Source organism: Ascidia mentula, chromosome 9 (assembly GCF_947561715.1).
Source record: "Ascidia mentula chromosome 9, kaAscMent1.1, whole genome shotgun sequence".
NCBI classification, from domain to species: Eukaryota; Metazoa; Chordata; class Ascidiacea; order Phlebobranchia; family Ascidiidae; genus Ascidia; species Ascidia mentula.
In genome coordinates this window covers 3602889-3627318 of record NC_138574.1, presented here as the reverse complement: position 1 = coordinate 3627318, position 24430 = coordinate 3602889, and the positions used below count along the sequence as shown (strand labels likewise).

At 37.9% G+C, this 24430-nt stretch overlaps 2 protein-coding genes across 2 annotated transcripts; both read right to left on the bottom strand.

Moving 5' to 3' along the window:
• Nucleotides 1-66: 66 nt before the first annotated feature.
• LOC145913152 (coiled-coil domain-containing protein 180-like) lies at nt 67-20848 on the bottom strand. Its single transcript, XM_083000709.1, has 31 exons — nt 20448-20848; nt 19960-20106; nt 19361-19498; nt 18586-18739; nt 18305-18429; nt 17829-17963; nt 17408-17537; nt 16171-16329; nt 13704-13826; nt 13249-13377; nt 12786-12946; nt 12156-12285; nt 10928-11120; nt 10656-10737; nt 10081-10256; nt 9350-9530; nt 8938-9084; nt 7388-7564; nt 6888-7071; nt 6445-6567; nt 5878-6110; nt 5371-5461; nt 4880-4989; nt 4247-4346; nt 3862-3966; nt 3405-3495; nt 2871-3031; nt 2376-2468; nt 1866-2022; nt 1026-1235; nt 67-497 (listed from the first exon to the last, which is right to left on the bottom strand). The coding sequence occupies exons 1-31, from the start codon at nt 20759-20761 to the stop codon at nt 295-297; spliced, it is 4662 nt and encodes a 1553-aa protein (XP_082856835.1). The 5' UTR covers nt 20762-20848; the 3' UTR covers nt 67-294.
• Nucleotides 20849-21936: 1088 nt separating this feature from the next.
• On the bottom strand, nt 21937-24225 carry LOC145914135 (uncharacterized). Its single transcript, XM_083001916.1, has 3 exons — nt 24028-24225; nt 22916-23060; nt 21937-22701 (listed from the first exon to the last, which is right to left on the bottom strand). Exons 1-3 carry the CDS (start codon nt 24176-24178, stop codon nt 22473-22475), a joined length of 525 nt encoding a protein of 174 aa, XP_082858042.1. The 5' UTR covers nt 24179-24225; the 3' UTR covers nt 21937-22472.
• Between the last annotated feature and the right edge of the window lie 205 nt (nt 24226-24430).

Here is a 24430-nt window from a genome sequence, read left to right as displayed (position 1 = left end):
CGTTAATTGAGTCTTTACCAGCCATAAAGCCATTTTGTTGATGCAAACTCTCATTTGGACTGTTTTCAAACAGTTTTTATTTTCAAGAACATAAACGCCGGTTTTTAATACGCCAAACACAAAAATGTCGTTAGTTTGCAGAAAAAACCATATAAAAAAAACTTATATACTTAAAACAAACAACCTCTGGAGTCTGACCATGAAGCAAATAATCATGTATACAATGACGAGGGAAAACCTATTCACTGATCCAATGCGTTTATTCTTATACAAATTAAATACATTTTTATATTATTAACGGTAGAGGTTCCTGACGTGTTCGATCGACTCCAACCAGTTGGTCTTCCAACGGCTTTCGGCCTGAAGCGCCACCGTGCGGCTTTCGCGAATCTCTTGCAGCGTACGCACGTGGGCGTCGTGGTACTTGTGTAGGACGGCGTCACGCTCTGATGATACTGTTGTGTGTGGCAACGTAGTGGAAAGTGTGTGAATCGAGTCTGAAAAAAACGAAATTGATTTCATTTAAAAGTGATTTGATTTAAAAATTTGTTCAATATAGTTTTTTGGGCAAATTGAAATGTGTTTATGTAGGATTGGGTTCATTGATTTATAATTTAATTTTCCTTCAAGACTGCGAGTAAAATAAACGCAAACAAACATGCACTGAAATAGACGGGAAAGGAGCAGCTGAGAGCAATAAATGGTTTTCGAGCATCTGCCCAGAAACGAGTTTAAATACAAATGCATGAATTAGCGAAAAATACATCTACAAACAGTATTTATCAAAATCTGCATGACTGTTTCTTCTTCCACGTTTGTTTTTGCATTATATTCTTCGATATTAGGCATTCTGGTTATTTTTGTAATCTTACAAGTTTGGAATGCAGCAAACCAAAACAGATGCGAAAAAACCCTGCTGTAAACTTTCAAGCCACTAAATGTTTTTCGAAACTACAAAAAAACTCAGTGTTGTGCTGTGTATGGATGTGCGATGTTACATTTTTCAAATATAAACAAAAACAAACCTTCAGGGGCGGGTGACCTTTCACCCGTTCGACTTTTGGCCTCTCGTGGTGGAAGGTCAAGTATTGTGACGTCCAATCCCTTCCATTGTCTCGGACCGCGTTCCACGATGGGTTTAATTCCATACGTTGGATCGGCAACGTCTATCATGGCAATTCCCTCTGCTCTTCGCCGCATGAGGATGCTGGTGAGCTCCTTGCGAGGAGGAACCCCTTTTGCAAAATAAACGGCAGTTGAATACAAAGCAAAACGCAACGCCCTGGATAAATGCTTACAATAAATCACAGTTAATTTTAAGGTGATGTTGTACAAGAGCTCGTTAACTCATGTTGGTTCTCTCGTATTTGTAATAGTTTAGATAAACACGAACAATATAGTCGTGTATTTCAGAAGAGACAAATAAAACGATAGTAAAAGTAGGGTTGTTAAGGTAAGATTATTTTGTAAACGAACAAATAGAAGAAGTGAAGAGAAGGCCGATGCTACGTTACATTAACAAGATGTTTATAATCAATCGTTCCTCTCTCACATACACGGTTACCACTATTATGTGTTTTTATCCACAAAAATTTGCTTGGGAGTTCTCAATACATAGCTGACCATCCGGCAAAAATTAACGTACAGTTTATTCAACATAAACTTCAAATCTCGCCGTATGGCCGACGGAAAGTTGGTAAAATAAATATTTTTTGCCAGAAAAACATCTCATTTAAGAATTACATTATGTCTGGCACCAACACATAATGCCCAGATGTTTAATATTAACACAAGCGTCGGGTGACAGCTCAGATAAATAAAACCAACGAACAACGTTTAAAACATCAACGTTAACGAACTCTTACGTCCAACAATGACGTCATCGATAGTAAGAAGGGCGTCGTATTGATGGAGGAGTTTGGATGAGCAGATGGTGACGCGATCAACAAACCGCGCCGCACAATCTCTCACGTGACCATGTTTCGATCGCGAGTGTTCTTCAATACCCGTCACGTGACGATCCTGAAATCGAATGGCATCCGGTCAATCGACATTTTCAAGTAAGTATTTTGAATGCGGAAACCACACAATAGTTTGTTTTATGAGGTTACTGTTTCATTTTAGGTTTGCATAAATTATTACTGATGCTGCCAAGCATGTTTTATTGCTACAATAGGTTTACGCGTATAACTAGTACTAGACGTTTCGAAACGCCTTGTTTCGCATCAGATCCTGCATATGTGTCGTTTTGAATATCGTAAATATTACAAGGTGTTAACGTTTGTATAACCACGCACTGCAGTTTAGTACACTGGCATGGCACAGAATTTGTCTTTTATTTTTTTGGTATTGTAGGTATTTAGGCTGTCACTCACCTGTCTTGCAAGTTCGCGTTCGGAAAGTTCTAGAAGCGAAGGTTCCTGATCTGGATGACCCAGGGTCGGCCTCAGTTCATGTTTGTGTGAATTCTGTTACAGGAAGATTGTGACAAGAATATATTTTCAGTGTTTCACAATTGAGTATCAAGTTATATCTCAATCAACCTTCACTGTCAATTCAATTGGAAGTTGCTTGTTAGAGTGGATGGAATTTACAACCAATGTTTTTTTATGCAAATCATCCACCAGGTTACAATAGTAAGCTATAGTTGGTATTAAAAAGTTAATTCAAAAGGTAAACATTTGTTCTACACCTATGTAAAAACGAAATTAACTTCCAGACTACAAGTAAAGCATTGGATTATAAAATAGAGTTTGCTATTCTACAATTAACATATAATGAATACACTACAGTTTAACTGTACATTAACTACTTTTGTAACATAGGAAACAAATCATAAGATAATAATGAACAAGTTGAACATTTCCAACCTTTTGCTCTTCCAAATCCGCCTCCTTGCTTTTAAACTCTTTCTGGATGCGACACTGTCCTCCCTCAAGTTCCTCCAACTCCTTCTTGACGAGATCCTGGAGCACGAGACGAGGCACGTGACACATATCTTCCTCCAGCTCCCGGAGTAACTTTCGGAAGTCTGGAAAACGTCAAGGTTTAGAGTCCTTCATGTTTGTCATAAATAGACTTGGACAACCAAACAATTCTTTAGAACTGTAGTTGTCGAATACAAAATTCCACTATTTCGGATCTAATTTTTGAAAAACGTGATAAAATCTAATTTACGTTTTTTCAAAAAAAGGTGCAACTTTGTCCAACGACATTTTTTCATTTAGTACGAGCACAGTAAAATTGTTCAGCACAAAACAAATCAGTTGCCCCAAAAAATCGTTGCCATTCTTAGCTTGCATAAATGTATTTCTGAAACAATCCTTCATTTTGTTGATCACATAATATTTATTCCTATAACATTTTCTCCATAGTTTTTCCCCAAATTTCCGCACGTCTCTTACCCTGTAGTGAGGAGTTGTGGAATTCGTCAGTCTGCTTTTGAAACTTTCCCAACTTCTCGACAACCTTTTCGGCGCATTGGTCAAAATTCTCCTAAAATCAAGCGAAAACAAGATTTTGTTAATTTCTTCACAGAAAATTATCAACCAAAGTCCGTATGATTATGTTTGAATGAGGCAGAAACTGACGATGCTGTTATAGGTGAAACTAATATATCTTTTTTTAAATAAGCATCATAATGATGCTGATCTGCCTCCCTTTTTGAGTTTCCTGGACATTTATACGTTAAAGACAGATCCGTCGGTCAACGTCGAGCAACACAGACTTACTCCTGAAGTCTTACTTAACAGCATAAAAGCAATTATTGCCGTAAACATATATGCTGTTTGCGTTTTACAGAATTTTAACAAAGAAGGGGCAGTATTCGTGTAAAAGTGAGAGGTGTACTTGCAAACATACCTGTATAAGATGAGGTCTTGTGAGTGTTCGAGAACTCTTCTGTTTGTAGAAGATTTCAGCGGTCGAAAGCATTCCGTCCAAAGTTTCGAACAAGATTTGATTTGTCTGGTTAGAAAGTTAAATATATTTTCAGGCACTGTTCCCATGCAAAAATCGTAACAAATGATTGTATTCGAATCGACGGTGCCTTATACCAAATAAAAGCTGGTTGTATTGTTTTCAATACTGTGGATTTTTCGAACAAATTATGTTACAAATGAGAATACACAAATAACATTTTGTATGATGACTAATGACTGAGTCTATGCATTTATCAAAATCAGTACATCCAACTGAATCAGGAATAATTATTTTACTAAAATACGATGCATCTGGGGGTAAATACCTTTGCAAGAAAATGTCCGCCATCTGGTGGTTTAGCTCCAAATATCATGTACTTAATTTCAAACTTCGTGTCGCGGCGTTTGTAGACACCAGACGCTCCTCTGTAAAAAACAAACAAAAATCCATTTACACGCTGTTCTGCTCCCTAAACTATATAACTGTTAAATATATAAGGTAAAAACACTAGGTCGAAGATTGAATTAAAATGTTTTAAATTAAAGATAACATTCCTGGGTACAAAAAACTTCGATAAACATAAAGTTTGCCAGAAGAGCAGTATTTAGCAATAAAATATGCCTGGCAGCGTCAGTAACAATTTATATAAACAGGAAAGCCAAAGCTGGTATGCTGGAAATTAAGCAGACGTTTAGAACAATGCCGTGTTCATCATCAGTGATAACTGATTTTCATTTTTTTTCAATTAGTGAGTTGCATCAATACAGAGGTGGACAGGCAGGCAAGATAACATAGTTTTACTTTAACGAAAATTAAAACCAAATAGCAGTTAATTACTATCACAAAACCCGGAATCAACTGCGGAGTTTCGACCAACAGCAACAACAACATTTAACACATGAATCAATTAAATGTACTCGAACACTTTATCGAGTTCATCACAGGCACAAAACTTTACCCTTCTGATGGAGTCTTCTTCCCTGCATCCGAATCTCCCACACTTCCTGCAATACTCGCCAGTGTTCCGTGTCTTTGTAAAGCTCGGTGTGGACGACTTGCTGTTGCGATCTGACAAAATAGAAAACTGATGTGTAAAATTCATCAAAACTATCAGATTTGGAGATTTTACATGTTTAAAATTTTACTCAAATTCATGCTGCTTTCCAGCTGCAGCGTCAAAATTTTCTGTAGATAAAACCAGATCTTTAAATCTTGACAGACAAAATGATATTAGGAACACCATATACGGATCTACTCATAATTCTCAAGAATAAAGAGACTGGCTCATACTGTTGAAAACATTGACATGGTTTTATTTATTTACAACATTTTGGCAAGAGCTTATGCCATTATTACCAACTGACGCGCTTGGTATATCTCCTTAAATACATGGAGCTGACCTGCCTGACGTCACAAATCATAGAATGATTTTGAATATGTTGTATTTACCTGAGAGTTGGATGATGAGGGTGGTGGCCTCGTGGTGCCAGTCATGATAGATCTGGAATCCTCGTATTCACCCGATAAACCCTTCTGTGCTCTGTTGGTAAAACAAAATAATATTGGCAAAGGAAAAATTTACAGCAGGACGGTAACCAAAGCTTCAAATATTCATATATTGGATATATCGTAACAAGTCGTGTATTTTCGAGATTTTTGAAGAACGATTTTGGTAAAATATTCTACAACAAGTTTTCAGCACTGATGATGGGCACAGCAGTGTTCGAAACGTTTGCTTGTGGTGATTAGCATATTAGCTTTGACATTTTTAATCCAAATTTTTTGCATCAAATTCTAAAACAAATCTCAAATAATTTACTAAAAAATAATACACGTTCTTTAAATGTTCTGTAAATGATCTTAAACAACAGCCGTTTTTTTACGTTGAAATTTGCCATTTTTGTCGCAAATTAAGTAGAAATGCTTAAATATAATTGTTCTATATAGTGAACCTGCCTTAGTATATTTTTAATCACTCCGATAGCAGCGTCGTCAGTAGCTTGTCGTCCCCTACTGTAAGTAGATCCCTGAGTGTCCAACCCCTGTCTGCTTGTCGTTTTCGGCGGGAGCTTTATGCTACCTGGGGTTGCCAACCCAACTTTGGACGGGGTCGTGTGAATTGGGGCCGAAAGGGGAGGCCCCGGGGTAAGTTGGTCCGATCGTTGACTGATCTGAGATTCTAAATGGGGCTGTGAAACAAGGTTTGGTATTTACGTTTTGCTTGAAAAAATCGTGAAAGATAAGCTGGAATGAACAACTGCAGTATCAAAGACGTCTGTATTTCGTTTAAATCAACTTTAGGGATGACTTTCTTCGCAAAAACGTTTGCAAAAGTATTATTTGGCACAAGGCATGATGCTGGCAGTCACTGGGGCATTGAAAAAAAAACAACAACAAATACAATAAAATAAATTTTGGTTCGACAAACAACAAATTTCTTCCTTTTCACAAAAACACAAAGTAAATTTTAAAGAGAAAAAGAAGAATTTCTTTTGTGTTAATTTTTTTTTCTGTTATTAACACCTGTGCATTCTTTTCTGACGGTTGTATGGCCGGCTGCTTCTTGCAATGGAGGTAGTGCGCCCTCTTGTGTAAGCAATCCATCACCTCGTCCACGTAAGAGCGTAGCAATTCAGGCGTGACGCTCTAAAAATAAAATATAAATACGTTTTCCACAGGCTTACAAATCTGTCGGAAAAAAATTATTAAGATATACAGACACACAAAACCTTTGCACATTTCCGAGACACACTGCTCTTAAATAAAAACAAACTTCTGAAATAAGCGTCATTCTGGCTATAAATTCTTTACCAATAACAAGACGTTTTGAACACACCCGTGTTCATCATCAGTGGTTATGTTCGTTAATAATACGAAAATAAACATCCAAAAAAATAATATTTATCTTTCGTAAGCATAAAACCATAAGCTAGTATTTGGTATTCGTGTCTCGAAGACATTTTCACCTCCTTGTCTATGTTCGGTCTTTCACAGGCGTCCACACGGCGGCGCAACGCGGCAAGGTGACCCGCAACCTCTATTCCCATCCCGTTGCTATGGGCAACCCCGGTTTTGATTTTCGTTTGAGCGTTGGTGAGCCATCGTTTCATCTTTTCAATGAAGGTAAGATCGACCAGATGACTCTTGAATCTGCGGAAAAGAAGGCTGGTTTTACCGTCGTGTTATAAATTCTGTTTATCAAAGCGGAGATATGAAATTAATATGAAAGATTTAGTGGTCTCTGTACATGAGGTTTGTCAAGCAGTTATAGGTGGGTAATATTGCTTGATTTCATATTATTTTTTAATATATAAGTGGTTCTGGATTTTGCAGCCTAACAAATTCCGTTGCTTTCATATTTTTAATAGCGGCATCAAACTATTTTTGACTCGGCGTGTAATTGCAGAATATCAGTTGGAAAGTTTTTGAATTATCGTCAGATAAAAACCTATAAATCAACATTTACCGGTCCTCAAATTTGTTGACGACCTCCGTAGCCTGATCCAACCTCCTCGACTCCATTCCCTCCAAATCCCTCATGATCCCTCCCTCCGATGAATCCACCTTCTGAGACATCTTCTCAAGCTTCTTCCTCAGCGGGATCGTTTCTTCAGGAGAGAAGTTGCCGCCCTCGGCAAATAACCTTTAAGAAGTGAGAGGATTATATTTGCTCAACTGTTATTTTTTCTTAAACTATGATGTCCAAGTGATGCCCCTCCCCTTAAAAAATAACACACAGTGTCATGCATCAGTAATTTTGCCTTTTTTCCTAGTGTGCTTGTCTTGACCTAGTGTTTTTGACCTTGTGGTCAGTTGCTACTGTTTGTGGAGCTGTAAGGAGCTATGGTGTTTTATTTAAAATACATTTAACTAACTTTACAGGTATCATCGCGATATGGAAAATTTTTTTCTGTATAATTTGTTGAGTCATGTCTGAAGCCAACTTACGTCACCACTGTAAGGGACAGTCCCAGTTACACAGCATAAATCTGTCGAATTGGATCAAAAAAAATGTTCTCTATTGTGCAAACCCCCTAGGCGTTTGCACTCTAATCGGTTTTGATTGCAACCAAACGTCCTATACCCCGTTGCAACCCATCACCTCCCAAGTGCGACTAGCTGTTCTATACGTGTATCGTTAGGCAATCGCATTTTTTTAAGGCACCAAACTCGGAATCACTTTTGATTTTATTAGAGTTAAATAGACTTGAGGACAAAGACGCAATGACTCCTGCCACGCAAAACTACATTAAATCCCGGAGGTATGGTTACAATGGCAGTATATCCTATAATGATCTAGAAAAGTACGTTTTAAAATAACACGATCCCAAGCATACATTGAACTAAAGAATGAAACATCACGATCCCGTGTCTAAAAGCACTTTTTGAGGAACAAAAACACGACGCATGTTCGGAGGTTTGTAAAGAAACTGAACAGTAAGTAATCCCTTCACTGTGGTACTAGTTGTGTGGCCATTTAATACGAGGAGAGACAGCGGGTCCTTCAAGTGAAAAACGATACGCTTTTCGCCGTTTACTATTACAAACTCAAACAGTACAAACATTACATACAGAATTCCTCACCAAACAAGCTCATTGAATTCTACCACTAAAGCTATTACTGCTGCAACCCTTAAAACCCTATACCTGGCTTGAAAAAAATCCACAAACCTAATCCTATGTAGGTGTAAGTTGACCTTCATGCGTCATAACGAGCTTACCATGTGATCCGGGGATAAAGCCCTCCCAGTTTCAACTCCAATTTTTACCGTTTCAGCAAAATGTAACTCTTATATTGGCATCCCTGGGAAACTGGTAGGAAATCAATTGCACCTATTCTGTGCCAAGAACTTGTGGTTGCGTTTTATACGTTTGCATATAACGTTTCTAAGCGGAAAATGGCGTTGCACACTTGCTGTTGTAAGAGTTCTATTGATTTTGACGTAAAAACCACAGCTTTACTGGTTAATATTTAAATCCGGGTATAATATGGTAGACAGGGGGTTTATTGCTCACTTGAAAGCACGAACACATTGTGCGTTGGAAGTTCTCAGCTTGCCCAAGGTGAGATCGAGTTTTTGACGGAACTGGCGGAGGGACGCCTTGATGTCTTCTACGTAACCGCCCAAGTCCTTGTGCAGTGACGCAATCAGCTCCACCAATCTAAAAATAGCGTCATGTTTGCTGATAGCACTACACGAATAAACGAAAGATATTATTTTTAACGGGTAATTTTTGGCCGCAAAACAAGAACGCACGAGAATGGGTGCAATCCATAATAGTGTAGGAAGGGGGTCATGAATAACACTGTTCTTTTGAAGGAATTTTTAATGGGTCTGGATAAGACCCTTAGACCCCTCCACAATCAATTCCACTGTAAAAAAGCCCTGCGCTAAACACGGCACATGGATATCTGAGGTTTTCGTACTTGCTGGATTTGGTTGCGTGCAAAAATACGTCCTCCATGTTCTCAACTTTGTAGCGAAACTTCGATGCCTGCTCGTCATGAGCTTTCGTCATTTCACCAAACTCCTGTTTGAGGGTGGCCAACGCGGCGGTGATTCCCCTACAATGGCGCGTCACCCGTTCCCTGTGCAGGACGAGTTCAGCTGGAGACAAAATGCGCTTGCTGAATGACAACAATGGTCGCTTTTACCAGATTTTGGTTACACCTTAGTGACCCAAGGAGTATCCACAGTGTTTAATTAAAATTATTCTTGTAAATTAAAATTCATTAACCGCAATGGAAACCTTTTTTTGAATCGGAAAGCCAAAGCTAATATGCTGCTATACATTATGTGTAAGCGTTTCGAACACTAACTGCGTCCATCATCAGTGCAATTTGAGAATAAGCTGCAACAAAGAGAGCGTTGAGGTGGGCAGGCAACTGGACGGGTAAAACCTAACAACACGCCAGAGCCACATCAAGATTGCATATAATATAACGTATAGTAGCATATTAGCTTTGGCTTTCTTGTTTAAATTAATAAACTCTAAGTTTTCTGCACCTATGGTTCTTTTTTCACAGGCTAATATATCACCATAACAAACCGTATAACATTATATAACATCAAGAAAAACATACACCGAAGCCCTGGGTCTGTTTACAGAAGGACCGACCTTTAATAACCCCGAGGTCATGACCCAGAGTAAACTTACCCGCTCGAACATTCCTGACGTCAACCTCAATCCTCTTAGCTCTGGGAGCGTGAAGATGATACCGGAGGTCGAGTTCTGATACAAGTTCCTCCTGCTTTCCTCTAGATGTTGCTTCCGCATTCCTGAGTGCCTTTTCCTTCCATTGTTCCAAGTGGTTTAAAAAGTTAAGCCGGACTCTGTAAGGTTGGATCATGCTGAGGTTACTATATATATATGTGTGTGTGTGTGTGTGTGTGTGTGTGTGTATATATCATGAGGTTTACTGGCATCACAGCCAAGCTAGGACGGAAGGTCGCAGCGAAATAGGAAAAATCAAGCTCCCGGTGAGGTTTAAACTCACGACCCTGGATACACAGGTTACATTGCTTTACCGACTGAGCTGCGTCAACTTGGTTGTGATGCCAGTGAACCCTGTGATTGATACGTGATAACTGAGATCGCCGCGCAAAGGCATTCGCACTGCGACGATCCTGCCTTGCCATGAAAGAGCATGCATAGTTATTGAGATGTTATGTATATACACAGTATATGTTGTTAATGTTTTTGTATAAGAGTTGAAAGATAAGAACTCTTACGTTCTCTTGAGTTCCCGAACGTACGAAGCATCCAGGTATACGTTCTTAATGTACTCGGGCATTTTATCCGGATCACTGGTGCCTAAAACGTCCAAAATAAAGAATAAAAAATTCATGGTTTAACTGTCTGGTATATACAGGACCTTTTTTGTTATTTCATACTTTTGACTATCATTGTCCTAATCGCTAAAGAACAATGCTTTTGGAATAAAAGTTTATGGCAAACCGCACTATTTAAACAAAAAAGAATTACATTTATGCTGTTATGTTACCCGCTAGCTCGGTGAGGAACGTTGCTCTTGCTATCTCCTCGTCACCAGATGGTGCCGCGGCGTCCTCAAAGTCCTCGCGGTCAGCCACTGTTATCACGCAAAAGTTCGTCCCTTTATCCGTGGTTAAAATCTCTCGAACAACTTTTTCCAGATCCGTTTCCTCTCCTTCGCTCTCTCGTTTATTTTTCTTGTCCTAGAAGATTTTGCGCAAATATTTAATGTTGCCGCTACAAAACAAGTGTTTAATTTTATGGGTTATTGATGCTGTGGTGGATCTGTACTGTTTTTAAACTGCAGCTTATTCTTTTCTCTTGCTTGGTAAACTAACAGCAAACTATCTGAAGTGGAGATCCTATCAAACTCTTTTGCTCGCGAACCATTTCAAAAGATCAATTTTTTTCGCGATTTTTTGTGTTTGACAGTCATCTACATTTTAGATTTTATTTAACAGCAAATTTAATAAAACGACTGAATAACTCCACTAGTATACACTGACCCACGAGTATATATTATAGAATATACATATACAGTGGCCCAGTAAACGTGTCTGGACACGAAGTTTGTAAAATGTCACAGCTAAATGTTGTGCTTTGTGTAACATTAACTCCTAGCGACCCTTAACATTTGTCGTGAGACTCACTGATCGATCGTTACGGAACACAGTTTGGAAAGTCCCGAAAATAACTTATGACTTGTATTTCCGCATTTACTGCTGTTTTTGTTTTTACTTAAAACTATCTCGCCTTACGTACTGCATCTGTTCGTTTATCCTTTGCATCTTTTTCATCCGACTTCTTTTTCTTCTCCTGTTGCTTCTGGTTTCCCTTCCTCTTAGGAACTTTCACTACTACCTGAAAGTTTACATTTTAACCGGCTGCATTTTTCTCAAAACTAAGTCAATAGACTGTAGGGACTGCTGACAATGACCTATAATAAATTAAATTTCTTCACTGCGCCGTATCAGTCTCTGGTCTATATAGTACGAAAGTCACCTTCCTTTTCTCGGATGGCAAACAAAAACACTTGCTATGAGTAAATTTAGAATATTTTCTATGCAATACTGTACATGCTTAATACAATGCAACCAAAATGTCTGCGAAAAGTTCAATAGCAGTTACAGTTTCTTTCAATCTCAACAATTAAATACTACAACAAGAGAAACAAAAACTGCACTGTTGAATTGTTAATCGCCACTTTTCGAGGTAGTTTGGATTTGAAAAGTACTTACCGCGGGTTGTGTTGTTCGATCGACGTTGAAGAACTTACAAACGGTTTCCTCGTATTTGTTCAACTCCTCAGCTACCATGGAAGGGTAGGTGGCAGATTTACCAACCTGGGTCTCATGGAATTCTTTGTATCTGAGCAGAAATACAAGATAACCTCAAATTTATGTTAATATTTTTTGAGACAATATCCATGTAGCACTGACCCGGGATTGCCAACGATGTGAAACCTAAAACAAGGGCGACTGGAAAAAGAACGTGATTTTTCTTTTATGGTGCTGAAGTGTCGTAATTTTATGAAAATTTGAGAGAAAATGAGTTATTTTTACGGGGTGATGTCTCTCGATAAAACAACGCACAATTTGTTTGCAAAAGATGGAAAGGGGTAGCATTTAACATTGTTGGAGCTAAAACAGCCTAAAAAAGGACGCCCAGTCAGAAATAAAAACAAATCTTAGAAATAAGGATGATATGGCAACACAGACTATAATAAATTAAAGTTTCCACGAATTGTATGAAAAACGTCTCATTGACACGTAGACTATATTCAAAAACAGCTATAAGTCTTGCATACCAAAAAGAAATTGATATCAAAGCCAAGCAAGTTTCCAGGGCGTAAGTAGAGCCCATCTTACCCGTCTTTAATGTGGGCGAGCATGTGCATACACTGCTCCAGGCATGAGGTAAGTGCTTCATCGCTGCTTTCCTGTCGAAGTCGATCGAGCATTATATCCAACTTCGTTTCTCTCTCTTGGTTGTCGGTGTCGTGCAACTGTCTCGACTGCTCCAATTCGTTCTAACGAAACATGACGAGTTTATTTAAATTTGATGCATAAATCAATACTTTTGTGCTACGAAGTTTAGTAATACGGTAAAAGTGTCTGTAGTTATAAACTGGATGCACAGGACAATAAACAGTTAGTTAGCGCCTAGACTATGGTATATGCAAGTTTACAATAAACTTGGCAACATACCCATGCGATTCACCAACAAGTTAAACTCAATTTTTCCAAAAAACTTCGAAAGATGACGATACCAATACTTATAAATCTACGCAAGCATCCAGTAACATTTTTTTATAGCTAAGACAAAGTTTACATCGAGTCTTCTTTCTTGTCGTGCCAAACCAATTTCATGGACGTCCCAGAGGTGAGCCGCTCCTTGCGCGAACTTGAATAACCTTTTGAGTTGTCGCTCTGTCCCGGTTGCCAGTTCTTCCAACATTTGCTATGAATACACGTGGATAAAAACGTACCGCTTCATATTAACTGTCGGAAATTGGACCAGAAAGGAGTTTACATATTCTTGGAATTAGGTGATATGTCAGAAAGTTGATATGTCATACTACTAAATCACGTTTTATAGGATACACAGCCATTTACTAAAAAACTTAAACGAGTTTAGAACCTTTTCGTAGCAGATATTTTTTTTAATAATCTTCAGTTTTTGGTGTTGGAAATTTTTGTAAAAGCTTAACTTTTCCATCGAACTGAAACCGACACAAAAAACTTTTCCTCAAATGAACAACAATCAGTTCATCAGAGTTCACTCACATCCATCTCCTCCAACTTCTTCTCGAAGCTTTTCAATCTGCTTCCAACCATGGGAAGTAGATGATCGTTCACAATCCTCCTCATGTCCTCCTCATCACAAACCTTTGACGTCAGCAAGTTTTGCTGCGAAGGGTAACGTAAAAGTGTTAAACGATGAAGACAGATGCAAGTTATAAAACCTAAGGGATTAAAATCAACCGTTTTGTATTTCTATTCCTATTTTACACCTGATTACAAGTACAAGTATTGTGATTAAAATCAGTGATTAAAACCTTTTTCGGGTCATAATCAGTCACTGACACTGCCAGACATATTTACAATGCATGAAAGCTTGTGGCAATACGACACTATTTAGAGTTAATCAACAGTTTTTGGATAGACAGGAGACGAACTTTTACCTAAAAATTTTTGTATGTATTGCGCCAATTTTTATAAAAAATATGACATTTGGTTTTTACACATACATAGATGGCTCTTATGGTGAGCAACTTTATACTCACCCTTGGGACATAATGTTAACTTATAACATGGTAACTCGCGTTCACGCAAACACAGGACTTCGAAGCAAACTTATAAAAATGGCAACCAGCTTCGTAGCCCCATGGAAAGAATTTTGAGTCCCACCGAATGGAAAGCACTGATTTAACCGAATGATGTCATTAGATGATTCTTACAGCAGAAAATTCTCTTCACGTTACGTTACAACACCCCACAGTGACGACACAGTCTCATGCAATTCTAATTACATTTCTCCTACATTCAGACTATAGAGAACAATGCGGGCGCTAGAAAATTCAGTGAAGATGAAAAACCCGCGATGACGTCATTAATCGGATTTACAGCATGGAATGGAAGCCAATTCTCAAAATGTTTTCCAATGAAAACCCTGCGTTATGTTTGGTTGTGTAAGGGATGATTGTTTACACACATAATTTATTTAGGGCTTGCGATGACGAACTCGGGTTTTTTACTTCAAACCCGCTATAGTTTGTCTACGATTTCCTTTGGTTAGTCACGCACGAATCTCCTGGCACCGATTGTGACGTCACAATCACACAAAAAATCCCTTCAAAGTTTACACATCCGGTGTAAGAGAAAGTTCGAGTTTTTCAAACGTCGGTATGTTGATAAAGTAGTTATTTATTTACCCTGTGCGGCGGAAACGCAAACAAAAGGGTCGACACGTGGCGAGAGATCGACCCCCGTGGTCCGGATGGCAGAGATTAGTTAAGTAAACCGTGCGCCCCCGTTTGCTTGTGTCAAGTAGCTTCAAGTGTTTTTTAAACAATTTTGGGGTCACGGCGGCACGCTTTACCTGAAGGCATGTTGTCAGTGAACGCTGACAAATTGAAAGTAAAAGGAATTTAAGCGCGTCTTGCTGTAAACACAGGTATAATATTACCTTTGTTTGGGTGGTGATTTATGAACTGGTTAAGCCAATTTACAATTAGTTTTTAAAACCTGTTTACAACAGGCACGTCTGTTTCATGGGTACAACCAAAACATCGGATTAACTGTAACCAAAGCAACTGTGCTGCAACTTTGCATCGGTTTTGGCTTTTTCACTTTAAGGAATTTTCTATCGCGTGATGCAAGTGAAAGGTTCTAACCCTTACATAAGGGAAACGAAAAAGCTCCTGGCGTTTCTGTTTGAAAAAGCACTATGATTTGTCAGCATTACGTTGAACACGACTTGCGCCAAACTCAGAAAACCACGGGAAACTTTTCCAAGTTCTTGGGGAATTGTGGCTTCTACTACATAACCACAAGTTATAATTAGCAGCAAAACGTTGTTTTACCAGCACTAAATACATGGAAAAGCACCATTTTACGCTTAATATAATCCAGGATTTTGTAGTGAGTAACTGTGTCATCACCGATGCCAAAGCACGTGATTCGAGGTTATTTTCTTAACATTAAGAGCAATTGACATTTGAGCCTTAGTCTGACGTGCGGGTTTGGGTTTGGCATGTTATGGTTGAAGCTACTGTGCCTAAATTTGATACCTAATCCCACTTTTGAAAAATATTTGGGTTACCTTCAATCATGCTGCGTAATACTGGGACGACAGATAAAAATGCTTGCACAATTCTATCTGTCAGAAGGAGAATATGTGACGAGCGTTCTTTAAAATAGACCACAATGCCGATGTGATTATTACTGGATATGGCATCAAAATGTGATACCCATGTGATTCCATACATTTAATTTCGTAACTACAAACATGTCATTTCCGCTCATCAAAGAAATATCATGTTTGTTACGTTTTTAGTGTGCCAGAAGAACAGACTATTAAATCACACAGAAAGTATGGGCCAGAGCTTACAATGCTTTGAAAGTTGGATTTAGGACAGGAAAGTCCAAGTATGTTCGACTGACTCACAACTTACAATGCTAGATTATTACCAGTGGTTAGCATTTGCTCAAAGCAAACTAAACGATCTAATTTCGTAGCTAGGTGTTGTACCTTATATTTCTCTATCTCTGATAAACATAGTTGACAAGTTGTTTCGTATTTCTCGTGGAGCGAACGAACAAGTTTGAGGTGAAGTTTGTCCAATTCCTCGCTGGCTTTGCTCAAGGCTGAATTCCACTTGTAAACTGACGGCTTTGTTGAAGAAGGAGGCTGGAAAACAACGTTATCTGCTTGGGAAATGGTAGGATATCAAATAACTGATTAGAGTATCAAATTACTTGACTACGGGGAACGATGTTATCGAAAAATGGTTAATTTTTCAAGGTTTATCCTATAAAGAAGCAGAAGAGTATCGTTTACGCAAGTATTAACTAATTTACAGACATATGAACAATAATCGTTTTTGTAACAACCACTTTACCCCCACAATATACACTAATGAATACAACTATAGTTATAATTTTTATAGCACGCAGAAACCCGAAAGAAAGCAGGTTAATTAGAGGTCAAGGCGGCTTGCACAGCGTAATCGCCGGTGTTTGGGGCGTAGCCACAGATGACAAGACAAGGATACGCAATAGGCCTTCAGGATGGTTTATGATGAAGACAGACGTGACTTTCGGCCAGGGCGCGGCTCTTGTGATTACAAAACTTAGCGTGTATTGTTGCTCTGTCTAAGTCGCAGACATGAGTGTTTGGCTTACAGAGCCCAAGGGTTTTGAAACAAGGGGTGGGTGAGGATTTAACCAGTACATAGTACAGCGTCATATAGGCATTGATTACATTGTGCTTTTTGAAGCAGATTTAGGCTTTTTGTTTACTGTGTGATCAAAGGCCGTGTTTGGGCACTTGGAAATATCGATGATGCAAAAACCAACGCGAGTGCATCTTTTGTTGTTTGGGGCTAACTAGTTCGCTCTTACGTAATGTCGAACCAATCGACTGAAATAATTGACTGAGATCAGACAAAAGCACACAAGGTGCACAGGTATGGCATTGTTAACAAAACACTCTCGCACTTGAGATCAAAGAAGTGTTAATTGCGCCGCTATATCTGCCTTCGTTTGAACACCTTACTTAAAAAGTGCTGCTGTTGTTTGTGTGGGCAAAGGGAGATAATACAGCTTCCAAAACTACAACTGTAATAAGTATTTTTAACCCAACATATGTCACCATTCCACATTATAGAGTAGAATATCTCGAAATCACAAAAAAGTACGAAAAATTATTTCTTATCAGCATGAATACAACTTATGCAAAACCACATTGGCAATTCAAATTCCTTTACCTTTAATTCATTAAGTTGTTCCAAGATCTGTCTGCGATTCTCAGATAATTTCTTCTGCTCTGCCAACAAACTTTCCATGACTTCTTTCACTTCTGGGGGCTCAAGAATTTCTTCTGTTCCCATGAAAAGTCTAAACAAACAAGAAAGTCATAATATAGGAGAACTGCAGACAGGGTGTGTACATGCACTGTTTCGACCTGTAGTGTGCCTGCTAGTGAAAAAGCTAGCACAGTGCCACTATCAACAGCTGCAGTGATGAGACATTACAGGTCGAAACTGTGTGTGTACACCCCCTGTCTGCAGCTCTCCAAACAAGAAAGTATTGCAATTGGCATTTTTAAGTTTTTCACAAAAAAATGATTTTTTGTTTGTCATGCTTTAAACATATGCAAAATGTTTATAAAATTATCAATTTTCCTACATGAATTCTTCAACTGCGATTTCAGCATTTAGTTTTTTCCAGTCTTTCACTCTCTCCTCCCATGTCATATGTTGGGAGATTTCACGTTCGATGTCGCTTTCCAGAAGGTTGGTATCCAATTTACCAAATGCTCGTCTGCACAAACATTCGAACATGACATGGCAGCAGAAATATCAAGAGTTAACTCTTATGAAAGCCAAAAACATCAAATAGAAACACTTTTTAATGGCAAAGTATTGGAATAGTCATCTTATTTTTAGTAAATTATTTATATTTATTATATTTAGTCCAGCTTGATATGTTTGTCTATAATAATAATAATAACATTTTTATTTCTCAAAGATATAAAAATAGTGAATACACAAAACTAATCACAAAGTGTCAAAGTTACACATTCACTAGACCTTTAAACGTCAGAGGGGTTGGGTCACCCACAGCGGAGGTGGAAGAAACAACAATATAAATAAATATTTCACCTATTTGCAAGCACACTTTGGTTAATCATCATCGCTTCCTTCTCAATCAATCTGTGAATGTCTGCTTTTGGTTGGCTGGCCACTTTTTCCAGTTTTAACATGAATTTGTGAAGGACTCCTGATATCTGCAATATGGAAGGAACAGCTAATTAATATTTTCTGTAACATGTTTTAAATAAAATTGAACAAGTAGAAACCCTATTACACCTATAGTTATTTTTGTACAGCTACTGTGCATTAATTTTATTTGTTTTAGGTTTAACTTTCTCCTTCCAACTAACTGCTTGCAATCTTTCATCCTCAACTTCATTCAACCAATCTCCAGCATTTTTAATCCATTCCCTTCTGACACTGGAATGTGATTCAACTCTTTCCCACAAGTTTTCCAATTCATCAAAAGCAAATTGAAGAAGATCATCATCTTTTTCGATTTCACTAAAAAAGATTAAATTTATCAATAAAAAAATAGTAGTATGTATTTCTATATTAATTCCAATACACCTTGGTTCGAACTAATCCAAACTACTTTCTTTTTTTGCAAACACAAATCAGATAATAGTATGTAAGTTTTCTTATTATTTTACTTTCACAGAAACTGATGATGCGTATATCCAGTGGTGGGATTCAGCCAGTTCACACCGGTTCTGTAGAACCGACCCACGAAATTTTATGAGATCAGTGAACTGGTTAGCACTACGGGTTACTGTCAATGGATTTTTGTAACAGAACTGGTTGAAAAATATGACTTTTGTGATAGAACAGGCTGACAAAAACATTGAATCCCACTACTGGTTACATCCCACAAATAAAATCAATTTTTCAAATAAATCTGCTGACATAAATTAGAGGCTTGTTGTTTCAAACACACACAAGTTTTTTTACATATTTTGATACATCAAGTGCATAGCATACAATGCATTTTACCAGGAGCATGGATAGTCCATCTAGTTGACAAACAATTATTTCATATTTTATTTCCTAGTGACTGACATAACCTAAATAAGTAATAATTTTTGTGCAAATACTTGCAGTAACAAAGTTTGTCAAAACTAATACCTGAATATTGCCTCAATTTCAGTGTCATCTTCTTTTAATTGTTTCTGGAGGTTTTCTCCTATTGAAGTTATTCTAGGTTCAACTCGGTTGCTAATCACACTCAAGTCACGATGCATTTCATCCAACGTTTTCTCGTGTCTGTTATTTGTGAATTTTGTTTTGAAAATATTTTTGAAACTTCCGACAATTATTTGAAAAACAAACAACATGGAGAATAGGACATGAATACCTATGTATCAGCTTGTTGCTATGTTTTAATTAAAAAAAGCAGAAGTTTCTGACAATGCCAACAGTTATCTTCTATTTCAGGGGTGTACAATACAGGGCATGCACGTCAGACTTGGCATGTCATTGGTTTAAAATGGCATGTGGATTGATTTTTAGAAAATCAAGCTTTTTTGCAAACAGGTTTTTAAGATATCACCTCTAAAAAACACAATTGTTCAACATACAATAGATAGTACACAAGAAAAATGGCATGCAAAAAAGTTTGAATTTAGCAACTTGGTCTACTTTATACAACTTTCGTTGCATAGAATTTTTTTTTATTAAGCAAGTACAAAGTGGAAGAATAAAGTAAAACTACTACTCTTGAATACCTTTCTTTTCTTTTTGCAGCAATTCTTTGTATGATATCCGAGTCTTTCTTCACAACATGAATTACATTAGGAAGACCGCAGACTTCTCTAGCTTCAATATCAACATCTTTTTCTTGGAGTTTTACTGCAGCTTCAGTGGTAAGCTGCCTGAAAACATTTATTCACATGGCTCAGCCTTTACACAAGGTGGAATGCAAGAAATTGGTGGGCATTATTATCTTTAATAGTCACACCAATCTGCACTGATGGGACCCAATATGTCGAAACAGTGGCCATCTGTCTACAATTCACATAATGTATGAAATTAATCAACAGTTTGGCCTGAAATAAGTTAAATATTTAATAGGAATTGCTCCTCTGGCACTTTGGTTTCAATAAATACTTTGAAAAGTGCCAGAAGAGCAATTCCTATTGATTACTATGCCTGGCAGCAAAAATAACACTATGAGTTAAAATTATTTTTTATATATTTAATGTATGTATCTCACCTGTAGACAACAGGGTTTTCAGTCACTGAATCATTGGGCATTCCATCAGTCCAAATTTGCTGTCTACTGGAGAGAATATTTTTTGCTGTAAGTCTTGAAACACCACAATCCCTAGAAGGATTTGCAACGCCTTCATTTTTGTCTTTGGCCAATTCCGGTAAACGAAATTCAATCTCTTCTGCTTCGCGGTGGGATTTTAAAGTTCTCGATTTGTTGGTCTCCAGTGTTTTCATCAGTTGCACCTCAGCATCAAACATTTGTCGATAGACTTTGCCGCTTTGCAGCACGCGAACAGGTTGCTTCAACTCTGCCATGTGAATTTTATGGAGTGATCCCTGCTTTATAACAAGTTAAACATGACAGTCACTGCCCATTGATCTGGGAACTTCTTACTAATTTTGTAAAGCTGACTGAAGAAAGCATGCTGGTTTGAGGTAAATTAGTTTCTAAATACTTTTCCAAATACAAAAAGTAATTGCACTTTTACAAGCATTTTTACAAAACTGATATCTTCACTGAATACCTTTAAAATCACAAAAATTATATGCTGCAACTTGCTTGGCTCAGGCTAAAAAGTATTTTGCTGTTTTGTAGTTGCTTACAACGTAAAGTAGGCTAAAATATAACTTGCGAATTTTCCAACGATTAATTTTGCTCTTTGGAAATGATTTTGAATGCATTAGTGTTTATTAAGCGATTAAACCTGTTCTAACTTCCGGACAGTGCTAATCACCGAAAAAAAAAACATTTGCAAAAGGTTCCAAAGATGCAAATATAACTCTACAGAAAACTTACGCAAAAGAAGTTTTGGGAAGTTTTTTTCATTTGAAATTTAGCCCACAATATTTTATTCGCACAAAGGTTTAATTTGTCAACATGTAAGGAAAACCGAAACGTTCTTGAAATCTAACTTCCATGTTACCATAACAACGAAAAAGGTTCGGGGATTTCCCTTTGAAAAAGAATCCGAAGCGGTAGAATGTTTGGTGGGTTTTTTGCATAAGAAAATTTATCATACAATATTTGAAGCAATCGACGAGGTCAAATTGTTCGCTAAAGTTTCTTCCAGCAATTATCTGCTACTAATGATGTGTCAGTTACAACAAAGCAACTTTCTTCAAACTTTTTTTTGAAACAACTCTTCCAGGCTGCGGGTCAGGGCCATTGATCTCGGCAAGAGTGGCAAGCGGCTTCGGTTTGTCAAAAACACATTTTATCATCTTTGCAAGCATAAATCAAATTCTTAAGGCAACTGTATACTGGTGAAAAATTTCGACACTGCACCAATTATTCGTCCAAATTTATGAAGTTATCTTTTGTTTGCGACAAACGAACATTTTTCCATTTTTTAATACATGATATCAGTCTTTGATCGGATATGTTTTTTAAACTTACCTTATTTGAATGAAACAAAGTTGAAATTTCCTCGGACTCTATTGCTAAATTACCTTAGTTTATTCATTGGAATGATTTTGCAATGTGTGTTTTATTAAAGAAAATGCAAGCACAAAGCACACGCCAGCACTACGATCAGAAGAAAAGATTAGAGAGTGATGAAGGTCACAGTGTTTTTGCTACAGTAATACATGGAACTGTGTTGTGAACCATTAATGGTAAAGTTTGTAATATGGAAACTCTGGTCGTTAATTGTTATCCATCTTGTTAGTTTGCATAACGCAGCTGTCGCGTGGAAAAGTAATAAAAATACGAATTGGAAATAAATAAATATAAATAAAAGAAACATGGCAGCGCATGACAGTTGTGCCTTACCATCGATATTAACTCGGACGATTAAACAACCTTCAAAGAGGTTTGGTTTAAAAATAAGTAAAAAGAAGTGACATCACCTCTTGAAACCAAATAAATTTTGATTCATTTTCACGACTTAGTGATACAGAAATCCATTCGCATTCAGAACAACTGCATTACAGAAAAACTTTTTCGGCTCATTCTGTCCACAATGCAAAAATACACTCATTTTTGCCATTGATGCATATTTGAGTGCCAAGAATGATTTGGACAATGTCAATGATTGACGTTAAATGCTGGGACGGCTTTGAGATATTGGGGATGTCCTCGCACGCTCGTCCATCTTGTGTGAAGCAGGCTTTCTCGGAGTCGTCTGCTTTTGCAAACTTTCTTTCGCGACTTAACGCTCACAATGGCTGCCATACAGGAGGCCAGGCGGGGCAACTTTGACCATGGTTGGGTGTCGACCTTACAACGCTTCGGCATATTTACCGGCTTCAAACGTCTGCAAAGAAAAGGAGTCCGTAAATATTTGATACTATTTTTGGGATTTCTTTGTTTGCAACTTTACAGTAACTTCAGCGCGTCGAATAGGCCAAGTCAAAAATTTAAATCAGAGATTAGACAGTGCGAAATGTTCAATAAGTTTAGCTTTTATATATTTGCTTTTAAATATTTTTAGTTGCAAATATCCTGAATGAACTTGACAAAACACTTACACTTGGCAGCACTTGGTTCCAAAAGGAGGAATGCAGAGACATTGCAGACACCGAGAAGTGTCGAACCATTTTGCGGCAATATCGTGCCATTTTCCCCGGTATCGACAGATCTGTGTGCCGTCCGATAATTGCATCAGGTGTTTGCCTGAAATATAAAAAAATAAAGGTCGTCTCTTGGACATAAAACAGAAAGAAGTATTACGCCGAAATGTGTAATTATAGAATCAAAAGATTTGATTTGCTAACCTGTCACATTAGTCTTTTTAATATTTATTCATCTTAAAAACAACAATATATTCTTGTTTTTGTACCATTGTAGGTTTTATCGCAAAAAATTTTTTTCCAAATATATCTGGTCGAAAAATGCAGATTGCTGAACACGTTTCGGCAATTGCAGTAACCTCCCATCCACTAATCTGGCAAAAAAATACGCCACACCCCAATGACCTCAGCCCACAAAGGCGGACTTTTAATCACTTAATCGCCGCCAACGCGACAAGCAACCGCCTGAGCCGCAACCAAAACAAAGTCGCCTGCTATACTCCAGAAACATGCGATCAACCGATTGGGGAGCGCCGTGCCCACGCCCTATAGTAACTAATACGGCTTTTTCGCAGAAACTAACCTCGTTACAACGTTTCATATGTCGCTAACCTGTTTGTTGACACACATATATTGTTGACAGTATGACCAAAATGTCGCGATACGCTTTAACTTAGTATGACGTAACGATCGCACACCGCGTGGGACGGAGTCGCATTAAAGACGCGCCCTTGATAATTCCGATAATTTCATATTGATGGACATGACTGATGGCACGTACAATACGATTTTTAACATGCTTCACAGTGGGTTGGAAATATTTTCCTTATTAAACATTACGTAATTTTTTGATGCTAACTTTTAACGTATTCTTTACGAAGCTTTTTAGATGCGTAAACGAATTACTTATGCGCTTATAACTATTCCATGTTTAAAGACAATTTTTGAACAAATTTACGCTTAATTCTTGGGTATTCTTACAAGCATAAGTAAAACCAAATTTAACAACAATTTTTCCATAAATTAAATGCTGATCAATATAACATTGATTAAAAATAAAATCTACTCACGATTCACGTCTAAATGACAATTCATCCCTTTCATCTCCGTGGCGACCACCGCTACTTTGTTGCTATATCTTAATTTGTTTCTTCTTGATGCCAAGGCGGCCGGGGCGAACAGGGCTGACGCCGCAAAGAAAAGCAATAGCAACACATTCATCGTAGCGAACTTGTTTCGTCTGGGAGTCTATCTTTTTTCCGAACTCTACCGCGTCCAAGGGTGTTCTACGCCTCCCCAGGCGCAAGCGGGCGCTTAAATATCCCCGCCGAGGCGTAATGGCTGCGTACGCGCGCCTTCTTACGTCGAACGACTATTCGCGTAGCATTAGATCATATCGCGGTGCTTTGGCTTTGCGGGCGCGTACCTTGTCGCCAAAGTTGTCGTTGTTTTCGGGTGCGACATTGCACTAAG

Excerpts from the sequence above, each read along its gene's own strand:
- LOC145913152 (XM_083000709.1), bottom strand. The coding sequence starts at position 20,761 with ATGGCAGAGTTGAAGCAACCTGTTCGCGTGCTGCAAAGCGGCAAAGTC. Across the intron at positions 18,740-19,360 it reads GAAATTGAGGCAATATTCAG|TGAAATCGAAAAAGATGATG; the intron begins GTATTAGTTTTG and ends AATCTTTTTTAG. Across the intron at positions 2,023-2,375 it reads AACGCGAACTTGCAAGACAG|GATCGTCACGTGACGGGTAT; the intron begins GTGAGTGACAGC and ends ATTCGATTTCAG.
- LOC145914135 (XM_083001916.1), bottom strand. The coding sequence starts at position 24,178 with ATGAATGTGTTGCTATTGCTTTTCTTTGCGGCGTCAGCCCTGTTCGCC. Across the intron at positions 23,061-24,027 it reads TTGTCATTTAGACGTGAATC|GCAAACACCTGATGCAATTA; the intron begins GTGAGTAGATTT and ends TTTATATTTCAG. Across the intron at positions 22,702-22,915 it reads GGAACCAAGTGCTGCCAAGT|ACGTTTGAAGCCGGTAAATA; the intron begins GTAAGTGTTTTG and ends TTTTCTTTGCAG.